The sequence below is a fragment of the Manacus candei genome, unplaced genomic scaffold (assembly GCF_025592945.1).
Source record: "Manacus candei isolate 608988 ecotype Guabito, Panama unplaced genomic scaffold, ASM2559294v1 h1tg000023l, whole genome shotgun sequence".
Classification (NCBI taxonomy): Eukaryota; Metazoa; Chordata; class Aves; order Passeriformes; family Pipridae; genus Manacus; species Manacus candei.
The window spans coordinates 2,192,623-2,204,475 of record NW_026138071.1 but is presented as its reverse complement, the minus strand read 5'-3'; the positions used below and the strand labels follow the sequence as shown (position 1 = coordinate 2,204,475).

The 11,853-nt window shown below is 40.3% G+C and overlaps 1 protein-coding gene across 4 annotated transcripts in view; it reads right to left on the bottom strand.

The window, feature by feature from the left end:
* Window positions 1-1,720: 1,720 nt before the first annotated feature.
* The window catches only part of MYLK (myosin light chain kinase), a 203,070-nt gene continuing 192,937 nt past the window's right edge, over window positions 1,721-11,853 (bottom strand). For 3 of the 4 annotated variants that reach the window (XM_051787545.1, XM_051787544.1, XM_051787543.1), the window contains 5 exons: window positions 9,227-9,379; window positions 8,097-8,220; window positions 6,754-6,883; window positions 5,739-5,858; window positions 1,721-3,889 (listed from right to left, as the gene is read on the bottom strand). In XM_051787545.1, coding sequence (XP_051643505.1) covers window positions 3,636-3,889; window positions 5,739-5,858; window positions 6,754-6,883; window positions 8,097-8,220; window positions 9,227-9,379 — 781 coding nt within the window. In that variant the 3' untranslated portion in view covers window positions 1,721-3,635. Of the gene's footprint in view, window positions 3,890-5,738; window positions 5,859-6,753; window positions 6,884-7,107; window positions 7,233-8,096; window positions 8,221-9,226; window positions 9,380-11,853 lie in introns of those variants that run through there. The other variant, XM_051787546.1, reaches the window with a different exon arrangement.

Here is an 11,853-nt window from a genome sequence, read left to right as displayed (position 1 = left end):
TGATGAGAATTCCATTTTCAAACACCAATGTTTTAGTGCAATGTTTCAATAAATAATTTAGAGTAGCAAATCATTCATTATTCATATATGCAACTAAAAAAAACAAATTCAACCTTTTCAAAGCCTGACAGTCACTGCAGAGGAGAGAGCTGTGAAGTTTGGTGCTGTCTTCCTTGTGAGTAAAGGGAAGCAGCAATCCAGCAGTCTGCATGCCACATATGCAAGTAGCAAAGGTGTCTTCCATCAACCAAAAATATGCACAGGATGCTTGGGTGGTTGGACAGGCCAGTCATTCAGTAAATTAAGTTTCTGCAAATCCAGAAACACGAGTACTGAAAAACAGCAGCCAGTCCCAAATTGTCCATGTTACTTGAGAAGACTGAATGTTATACAAAAGAAATAGAATTAAATGGTCCATCTTGGGCAGTACCAGTGTCTTGCATACCTCTGATACTGGGGATAATTTCAACTCTATGAGCCCCCAAGAGTGGCTTTCTGCAAACATTATACAAGAAAGACAAGGTTTATAGAAAGAGGTTATGCCTTTTATTAGGCCAATTAGGATGGCTGGAAAAATGAGACAGGGTTTCAAGTATATAAAATATCTTTCTTCAGTGGAAATAGAATTCTGTTGTTCAAACAAAACAAAAAAATTCGAGGTCAAATACAGGTTGGAATCAATTGCTCAGATCTGAATTAGACATGTATCATCTAATTTTTGAAGTAGAAGTCATTATTTTCTGCAGACTAGAATGGATGTTAATAGGAAGGATGTTAATAGGAAGGAACAGGGAGATGGTAAGCTCCTTGGGATATCCTTGGGGCAAAAGAAAAACTGGCAATTTATAGGTTGTGGAACCCAAAAGGACTAGTAAAGTATGAGAGGGAAAGGAAAATCTGTGCAGGAACACCAATACTGAGTCTGTGGGTTTTGATACCCAGTACATGTACCCACAGACCTTGCTGTACCCACAGAGCAGCCCATCAGAGCCAGACCTTTTCCTGGTTCATGCATGTGCCTACCTGGTCAGAAATCAGCAGTCACTGTATAAAGTCAGGTACATTCACAAGACTGAGGCGCATCTTGCAAAGATGACTGAAGGGCCGAAGATTTGCTCAGAAACATATTGGTACAAGCAGGGTGTTTCACAATCTTTGCTTTAGGGAGTTTCTGTGTGGTCCTGCAGGGTCCGTAGTGTCTAGGACTGCACGCGAGAAAAAGTCTGCATAAAAGCAGCACAAGCAGATTTGCCTTTATCTTCATCTTTACAGCTTTTAGGAACAGTGGTGTAAGTCCACATCTACAATGAGACTTCCCTCAGTTTTTTCTCTCTTGCTCTTACACTCTTTCAGATCTACGTTTCCCCACCTTAAGGGAATTCTCAGCTGTAAAACAAACCCACAGCTGTCATGGTGCCCCATCCACGTTCCCACTGCTGATCATTCTGTGTGTGATGAGGGATGCGATGACGCTGCAGATGTGCAGAGCACATGGCTACGAGTGCCAGCCCCAGGCTGTACCTGGGGGGCAGAGCAGCCTCTGCACAGCACCAGCCTGCACTGACAGGGCAGGAGAAGTGCAGCAGCACCACAGAGGTCAGGGAGGCTTCACTGTTACCACCTCATCCATTTGTGTGCCCAGCAGCTCTCAGGGCAGAGCAGGAGGAGACGGTAGCCAAGGTGAGCACGGAAACGCCTGCAACAGAGTATACAAGGAGCGTGCTTTGTGGTAGTATTTATTTAGGAACCGTGAGTAACTACAGCTGTAGCAGTCTCATCTTTGCAATTCTGATGGTTTAACAAATAGAGAGATCATTAGCATATTTTTATTAAGGTACAAAATACACCCCATTGTTGCCTAAAACATTTAAAAAAAAAAACAAACGTGAGGAAAGCTCTGTATGCTCTAAATCAGATTCACAACCTTTCTGTATAAGGAATTGTGGCAATACTGTGTTTAGTATAACAAGAGGTTTTCATCAATCGAAAAGGAAAAGACATGCTGGCAATCTGAACTTAGCAACAAAGAGTAAAGCAGTTAAAAACCATCGTGTCATCCACATTAACTGAGCTTTGAATGTAGAAGAGCAAATCATATGAAACACATACACAACTAGGTAATATCAAACAACCTAAGGTTGATAATGTACACACCTGTATTAAAGTACACTGACTACTTAATGGTGAGGATTTAAGGTAATGATTTTTTTTAAAAGAGGTAACCTTTGAAATGCAAATGGTTGCGCTTTACACACAAAAAGTGGAAAAGAAAAATAATCACTTTTGGAATGATACATAGATATAAGACACACTGGTTTTGGATTGTGCATATCACCTTGCAGCCTCTGATATTACCTCTGAACAACAACAAAAAAAAATTAAAAAGTGCCAATACTGTGAAAGGAAAGCAAAGTTACTAAGTCTGAGTGCATTACCAATTTCTGAGAAAAAAAAAAGGGAGTTGGATTTTTTTTTTGGTTTTGTTTTTTTGCGCCTTTAAAAAGCGCAACAGCCTTACTGGTGCAGGTTGAAGACAAAAACAAGACAGTCAAGCTCATAAGGTAGAAATAGGTCCTATATAGGTTAAGATTCTTTGGAAACTGCTAAGTATAGACGAGTTTGTAATCCAGGCTACTATCTTTTTGGCTACTCCAAAAATCTGTGGGAGTTTCCAGCTTATCATCAGTTGAAATCTGTTTTGCAATTTCTAAATATATGCAAGTAAAACTTTAACTAACTTGTGATTCCACTCACACACATGCACAGAGAAGTCACTGATTGTGCAATAACCTGTTTTTTCACAGCAGCATATATATGAATCATTATTAGACTGACCAGAAACACAGAAAATATTCTCAGTCTTTATGTTTTCAGTCTGTTTCTTAAACAGGCCGCTGTAACTGCGTGGAAGTGACAGGCTCCATAAGGGAAAGATGACAAAGTGTGATCAGTTGGCTAAAAGCAAGATCAGGAGTATCTTGGGAAACCACCTGGATGTTTAATGTTTGCCAGTATTACAACAGCACTAACAGCACACTGACAAAGGGCAGCAAATGTGTTTGAAGTTAGGAGGACTGTGAGATTCTGCTTAAAGCAAATGAAAAATGAACCATGCCAACATACAAATTGCAATGCTGTCTGTGTCAAACCTTCCCTTATAGCAGACACAGCTCAGGGAGCAGCCTATTCCTTAGGACTGGAGAGATTCACTGCATGTCTGGCCAATGATTCCTTGTAAAGTATATATTGGGGAGCCAACTTAGCTGGAGTTTTGGCTGAGGAAAGTGATGATGTAGAGCAATGAGCTCAGTAAATAGACTAGTTTTCTTTAAGATGTTCAGAATATAAATGTAGTCTTGTTTTCCATACATTTGATTTTAAAAATAGACTGGGCAACTTAGTTGATGATTTGCTTAAAGTCAATCCAATCATGCTGGCAACTTAAAAGTGCCTGCTGATTTGAATTAATGCCCACAGATAAAGCAAACAGGTATCAACTGATCATGCTGAAATAACATTCCCCCAAAGACCTACGTATCACACAAGGTGCTTTTGATAACTTGGTTTTCTGAGCCTTATAAGGAGAGTCTTTAAATATATTTTTTTCTTTTCTTTTTTTTTTTTTTAGCCTTGTTTCATTCTTCCTCCTCCTCATCTTCTTCTTCTCCTTCTCCTTCTTTTCCCATTGTTTCCACAAGGAGCTCTGCGGTGCACGTGGCTTCCCCAAGGCTGTTAACAGCTTTGCAGGTGTATTTGGCATCATCGTCCCCACATACTTCAGAAATAGTCAAAGAACAGTTCCCTTCCTCATCATAATCTATCTGGAAGTGACGGGACTCCTTGACAGGCTGATCATCCTTGTACCACATTACCTCAGGGTCAGGATATCCTGCAAGAGCAGAGAGAGAACAGCAACTGCAATAAACGAATATTTTAATTCCTTTACACTCTAATTCCCTCTCTGTGTATGGACGTGCCAACATGTTGATAGACAAATATTTTATTGAATTCTATGTAAAATAGATGTAGATGATGCAAGGCTTTTTTCCTTCCCATTTACCTGAAACAACCTTATTACGAATAACCCAAATTGCAAGTGAGCGCTATGGTACTCGCTGGATTCCTCTTTCCACTCCTTTAGCAGTGCCAGCAGACACCTTTTTATGTGTCACATCCAGCAGCCAGCGAGGGACTCCTGACAGTGTATTTGAGGCTCACCTTACACTGCAGCTTTTCTGGAAACCACAGTTCCCAACATCAAGATTTAGAATTTCAAGGGTAAAACTGTTTTGGCTTACAACTACAATTTAATATCTTTCTCGGGTTGCTTTGCCATGGCTATTCTAAATCTTCCTCCTCCTAATCTGCTCCTTACAAGACAGCCTGTCCTGTACATGGCACTCCCATTTTCTCTCTGTGTTTGTTAGGATAAGCCAGGGAGTCTCAGAAAAACATTTTGATTATGCATCTCAACAGGAGTTTTGGAGCCTTTGTGAAGCAAATGGCTCTGCAAAGCCTCCAGAGCAGGGCTGTACAATGCCTGCTGGAGAACAATCCCTTATACAGTACTCTTGGCTGCTATAACAAATTCAAGGTTTGCTGTCTCAGCCAAGTTCTGGACTGTGATGGGAGCATAACTTCCCACTGAGCAGAAATGAAGTGCAGCAATCCTTATTACACAATGAACATTACAGCAATACACTGGAAAGTTTGGAACATCAGCTGTGGTACATCCATCTGTTTTATTCCATGCAGTACTTGTGCACATACCCCTCACGCTGAGCATCCATCAGCAATAATAATCCATCCTCACATCTCCACTGTGAGGTAGGAAACATAGGCAGTGAAAGAGATTGGGAGCACAGAAACAAACAAGCAGAAGGTCAGTGAGGCAGTTTCTGAACCTCATTTTAACATCATAAATTAACTTGAACACATGCAGTATGGTACTGACTCTATCCCTTCTGTTTTCACAGCTCTTCTCTCCTAATTTCTAGTTTTCATCCACAGCTGAGATACAGAAGCTTCAATCTCATTGCAATAGAAGTGCAAGTGGTCTTGGCTTTCAGACTGCTGGGCTGACCACGCCCGTGCTCCTTAAGTGCCTTCTTCTAAACTTATGCTTTCTGTCTGCATATTCCTGTCTGAGTTTTCTTTCTCAAACTCATAAATTTAAAAAAAACCCACAAACAACAATACAGTATTTTCTAGATGTGACTTATGTAACCAGAGCAATGATATTAATATTACTTTTCAATCATATACGCTGTTAGGGACTTCTTTGCTTTTAATACAATGTATGTATGGCTTAAAGTTATCTTGAGGCCACCTGAAATTTGTCTGTCATTTCAGAGAAGTGACCTCCCACTAATTCTTGGTCTCTGCTTAGCAGTCTCTAAGAGTATACTCTTTCAATTTATCGAAATATGTTGCATCTTGTTTTTACTGTTTCTACCCTCAAAAATCATATGACAGTTCCCACTTGCTATTCTGAATCAGTGATTCACACATTGACTCTTGTAGATTTCTGTTCTATGGCAAGCACAGAACAAGTTCAGGCAGCTCCAGATAATTTCTGTTATTGCAACACATTCATGCTGTGGTAGGCAGATATTGGTAAAGAAAAATGGCACCAACCCAACAACAATACAGAAAAAAACCCTGAAAAAGTCAAACTGCTCAATGCAGAAAACTAGCAAGGAAGGAAACAAAGAAACAGACATGCTTATTCAAAGTACCTTCAATTTTGCAGTCAAATCTAGCAGCACTTCCTTCCACAACCTCCAAGTCAAGGATTTTTTTAGTAAAATATGGCTTTACATGGGGCTTTTCTTCAGCCACTTCTTCAAGGAAAGCATCTGCAGGAGAGTGAAGAAGAGGTAGTTAACAATTTTACAGGGCATGTTCTCAAAAGATGCAGTTTAATTTTTAATTACCAGATGGTAATTAAAGCATCTTTTATTTCACTTAATTCTGTAAGACAATCGGGACAGCGAGGACTTTGGCTGCTTAGTTTTGTGCCAATCTTTTGCAGCTGGACAAAGATTCAGGCCATAAATAGAAAGAAGTTGACTTGCAGGCCACCATGCTACGCATCGTCAGTATTTTTTTTCTTGAATTTCTTTCTAACCAAACCTGGGCTTTTGCTACTCAGGGGAATAAACCAGCTCCACTTGTATCAGGCCCACAGTCTGTGTGGGTTTGTCAAAATTACTTGCTCGATTCTCAGCAGTGTGAAACATTTGCACCTCTGATTGTTACAAACCACAAATCCACATTTTAGCTGGGGATGTAGGGGAATAATGCAGACACATTATTTTTTTCCCCTAAATGCCCCATCTGAGGAGCATGGTTAATGCAGGGTATGTGTCTTGGTTACAGCAAGTGTTAATACTTTATTGCTTGCTCGCCTGCATGAGAAGGCAATACATCACTGTCGTCTTTGTATAAACATGCATTCCCAAACTCAGAGAAAGTGCAGCTGACAAATCTGCCTTAATTCTTTGACTTTAAAAAGAGAAGAGTTTACTGCCTGTACTTATACCGGGACATTTTGAGTAGCAGAACAATATAAGTAAAATTAATTTTTGAGAGATTTCTTTAAAAAATAGGAAGATTAAAACAGAGAGAGAGAGACAGTGAGAGAGCAAGCAGGATTATCCAACTCAATGATTGGTCTCTAGCATTTTGCTAAAAGTTTTAGTAAGATTGATTCAGAGAGACGTAAAAATATGGTGCAGAAAAATTCCTTACCTTCGTTCTCTGCTTTGTCTGCATTTATAGGGCTGGTAGGCGAGCTCCCAGAGGCCTTCCTCCCACTCATACCAGAAATCATTGCCATGGATGACAGTCTTCCTATTGCTCGGACAGCATGGCCTGTTTTCTAAGACATAACATAAAAGGCTTCTGATCAATCCAGTCCAACAGGCATGTGATTTTCTGCAACAATCGTGCTTCGGACAAATTATCTGGGATCTCTGCAAACCTCACTGGAATTGTTGGACAAACTGCTTATATATAGCTCTGTTGTTTTAGGAGAGACAGAGCAGGCTGGACTGAATTACCAAATTTAGTTGCAGATATAAACTTCCCCTGATGAACTCATACCTAAATGAATGTCTCTGTTAGCCGCGGATAAAAAGCACTGTGCGAGAGGAGGGCCAGCAAGAGAGCTATGTCCTGTTAAACTGGAACTGAACTCTGGTGGGGGACGGCTCTCTCCACAGCCATATGGGCTGGACTGAGCTTCATCAAAGGCGAATAACGAGCTAATATGGAATGAATGAGAAAGTACCATCTGCACGATGGAAGCAGACCTCTGACAGGATCGAGGACCAACCACCAGCATACTAAAATATGCACAAACTATGCTTTAGTACGGACACTTGTATTTCTGTACAGCTTGCATGAGCTCCAAGAAACATGTACAGTAGAACATAAAAGGAAATATAAGGTAGATTTATATAAATTAATATTTTGTAGGCTGGATGCAAGATTTCACACAGCAGCTCCTCTAGCTATCAGATGGATAGCAGCACAGATGGACCTGCTACAACAGTCCCAGCATTAAGAAAAATGAAGATATGAAGACCAAATAGGTCAAAGAAAATTATTAAACCAATTTGACCAAATCCATGAGAAGCTTGAGGCTCCAACAGGACAGAACTACTGGCTCAGTAGCATGAAACTACCACAAAATAAAGTGTCTTTGCAGAGGCCAGGTGGATAAATTTTACCTGAACTGTTCAGGTTCATTAAGGACCACATAACCCCCCATTCCTCAGTGGCATGGAGAGGGGAGGGAAGGGAAGAGAGATGGGCATACCCCAAAAAGAGTAGGAAAAACTATATTTGAGCTGATATGCCTTTTAGCAGCCTGAAATGGAATCACCGCGTGCAATGTATGTGCAGCTGTGCACTCTCCTACTGCTCGATGCAGAAACCAAACCCACTGTCCTGCATTCACACTCTGGCCACACCAGAGCTTTCGCCAGCATCAGAAACCACCTGACGTGACGTGTTTCTCAGAATCACAAACATTAAAAATAAAGAGACTTATTAAGATATTGAGCCCGATTCCATGTCCTCTTCATTACCTGCCATTTTCTTCTGGCCATATATTTCTTCATCCTATCTTTGGAAAGTTTTTTGGCTTCCATGTTTTTGGTGTCTTTTTGCAGCCAGGGATGCTGAAGACATTGAGTACAATTGAAGCGACTCCTGTTTTTACATAAAAAGACCTGTCAGTGTTGCCAGTAACAAGAGGCGAACCTACCTGCTGTAACATTGTTTTGTGCTCTATTTTCTGGGAGCTGATTTTCCTGTTTCCTAAATTTAGCAACATAAATCACATGGCCCTGCTTTCCCAGCCCTGCTTATTTCTTAAACTCACTTTCATAATTTCTGTAGATATTTTTGAGAGAAAACTGTGCAATTTTAACTGTTAATAAAACATTATAAAACAGAGCAGGAAAAGCCATATGTTTTAGCCGTGGAACACATAGAACAGAGCCACAGTGTCAGTGATTCAGCTACTTCGTGCTGGCAGAACCCCATCCCAGATCTTCTTTCCTTCACTTACAGAGATTTCTCTGTCCCACCACTTAATACCATCCCGAATATCTTAAAGACCAGAAATGTCCAAATCTCTCAAGTCACACCCATTCTTCACTTTGCTCAAGGGCACAGATAAATAACCCTCTGCTCTCCATCCATCCAATTGCTAACTCACTGGAAGAAGTATGTTTCCTTTCCTTGCTCTGTTCAGGCACTACTGCAAATAGGGCTTCCAACTCTGATTTTTTTTTTTTTCTCGCCCAATTACTGCATTTATAGGAAAGCTGCCTACTTAGAGGTACCACACTTAGAAGCAACACATGGCAAAAAATTGCAACCCATTCAGATCGAGACAGGACACGTCATGCAGGAATCTGTGTCACGAAACAGAGGAGATCGGGGTGGCCACACAAAACCTCAGGGTGCATCTTGCCCGAGGGAAGGGAAGGGCGGAACGAGCCGGCGATTGAAAGCGGGTGCTCCATTCAGCCCCTGCTCCCTGCGGTAAAACAAGCGAGCGCTGCACGCACAGACAGGCGGGCACCCAGAGCTCCTTATAAAGTATGGCCAGAGGTGCTGCGGCCATGTGGAGATTCACAGCGGGGAAACACGAGCGACAAGCTCAGCTAAAATGCAAACACAGAAAGTGTATCAAGTCCAGCAGCTTTACTTCATGTCTTTCTTTAGCAGATTGCTGATAAAGTCCTTGGCATCGTCAGAGATTTCATCAAAAGCCTCATCATCGAAGTCCCACGTTGCGGAGGTGACGTTGGCGAGGGTTTCGTTGTCGTTGTCACCCATGAAAGGAGAAAGCCCGCTGACCCTGGGGGTAGAACAGACAGGCAGACAGGTACAAAACTAGCCGTGTCAATTTGCAAATTATTGCAGGAGTGAGTTAAAATGGTGTGACATCTCCTATACTCAGCAGCTCTTTATCAATAAAAGCTCCTTTTAAAAACATAACAAAAAAAAAAAAAAAGAGAAGGACTCAAAGCTAACTAGTCTTATGGGAAAGAAACTAGAATTTTGTCAGCAAAACTGAAAGGCACATTTTTCTTGTTTCTCTTTTCCCCAAGACATTTTTGAGGAGAACTAGAATTAGGTGAAATTGGAGCATACTATTTTGTTAAATGACTTGTCTAGTCCTACATAAGTAATCCTGGAACTTTCACATCAAATTCAGTTGAATATCTTTTTTTTTCTTTCCTGGCACTTTCGCAGAATTACAGAATTATTAGGGTGGAAGGGACCTCTGGATATCATCTAGTTTCAGAGTGACTTTGCTGTCTTTACTGTCAAACCAAGGTTTTTTTGTACATTTTGTTCCATTGACTGCTGCAGAGAGAGCCCAAGAAGAAAGATGCACAATGAAATCATGAAATCCACAGGGCTATTTTTTAAACAAACCCACCCTGAATTATATAGACAGATAAAACAGTGCTACATCACTGCAGGCTGTGGAGTTATGCAGATGCATCCAAAAGTAATTTGGTCTTTATGTTCTCAGTCAATCATGACGATGCATGAAATGGAAATAATACTCTCCTATCACCTACTTGAGCTTCCAAGGCTTTTTACTCAACATAACTGATAAATTGTCTGTGAAAGGCAATTACAGAACATCATGGTGTCATTTTTGCAGAGTATTTTTCTCCAGTGGAGCATTATCCTTTATTATACTATGCCTTTGTGAATCTGGATACCTTTGATGCCTCCATATCGCACTTTCAGTAAAAACTTTCAGGTGAAAGGTTGCTTATTCCTTAGAACTACAAGTTAATCGGTTTTTCTGGTCTTCCTGGCACACAATTTACTGAATAATCTATTCTTCATGAAATTTTACAGACTTTATTTGCTTTCTCTGTACAATTGTGTTAACCAGTTAAAACAACCAGTTACATTTCAACAATAATTTCTTTAAAATATGGAAAAATAACTCTAACTTATTAGGGTTCTGAAAATACTATATAGATATCATACTATATGAATACTGTGATGCCACTGAATATCACAGAACAGACTGGTAGAAAAAAAGACTGGGGTCAAATAAAGTGAGCTATAAGATTAATAATATAGAATGATCTCCCCCTTCAAAGTTATTTTTCTTCCTTTTTTTGCCTCTAATTACTTTCAAAATCTGATTTGGAATTTGTTCCTAAGGATTTTATTTCTATAAGCAAAGCAGAAACACACACTCTTTGAAGTCTCAGACAGAGCAGATACTAAATCTTTTACCATTTCTGGAAGTTGTGTGCAGTATAGCAGACTCCAGAATCTTATGTGTATACTTCAGAAACTTGTTAGTAATAATACATGAGATGAAGATAAAAGGTTTGTTTATTCTCAGGCAGAACAAGGTAAATCAGAACAGAATGTATTTGGTGTCTTACTTTCCATTATATGGGGTGCATTCAAATGCAACAGTGAAGCATGATTTTGTAAATGTGTAAGGTGGCATAAACCTATTTATGAAGATATAACAGTCACAAGTTACTGAAAGCTGAAAGACTGACATGCAAAAAATGCTCATATAAACTAACTTTACCATGACTGTTCTCTGTGTTTGACACTTACTTTACTGGAAGAGGGAAGGTTTGTGTCTGACAGCACTGCAGAGCTGGCACAGCTGTGGCGCAGTGAGAGGCTCTGCTCTGCCCTCACAGCCAGCAATCGAAATCTCTGTCCTGGAATCCACAAAGTGTTCCTGCGGGGCCTTAAACCTATCTCCACTCCAAGAGCTAAGCATTTTCTTATTTATGGCAATGTCATTTTTGTCCATAACATTTTTAGAAAGTGCAAAAATCTCATGCAGACTGCACTTCTGATTTCAGTGCAAAGTTGTCTCTTTTTTGACTTTGTAGTAAGTACAATAATCCCTCAGCCAATTCAGTGGCTTAGACAATGACAGGTCTGTGAAGTATTTTTTTAGTTCACTGACAATAGAGGAGATGCACGTCTGCATCCAGTTAAGCTTCCAGAGGACACACTTAGGTAGCCAGAGCAATAACAATCCCATTTCCCTTCAATACTTGATTGAAGTATGGCAAAGGTGACCTTTGCGTAGTATTACCACAAATAGTGTTGTTGCAGCTCTTGTGCTACATTAGACAATATTTGGCCTATTTCCAGAGATTAAAGATGCATTACTGAGAGATCATTTGCATGCTAAAAAGACTGCTATAGGTACAGAGACACTGCTTCATGTGGGAACACCACTGCTCCACACTGCCATAAGAAGCAGTGCTTATAAAGACAATCTAAATTTCTGGGCAAAGGAATACTGCATGTCACACACAG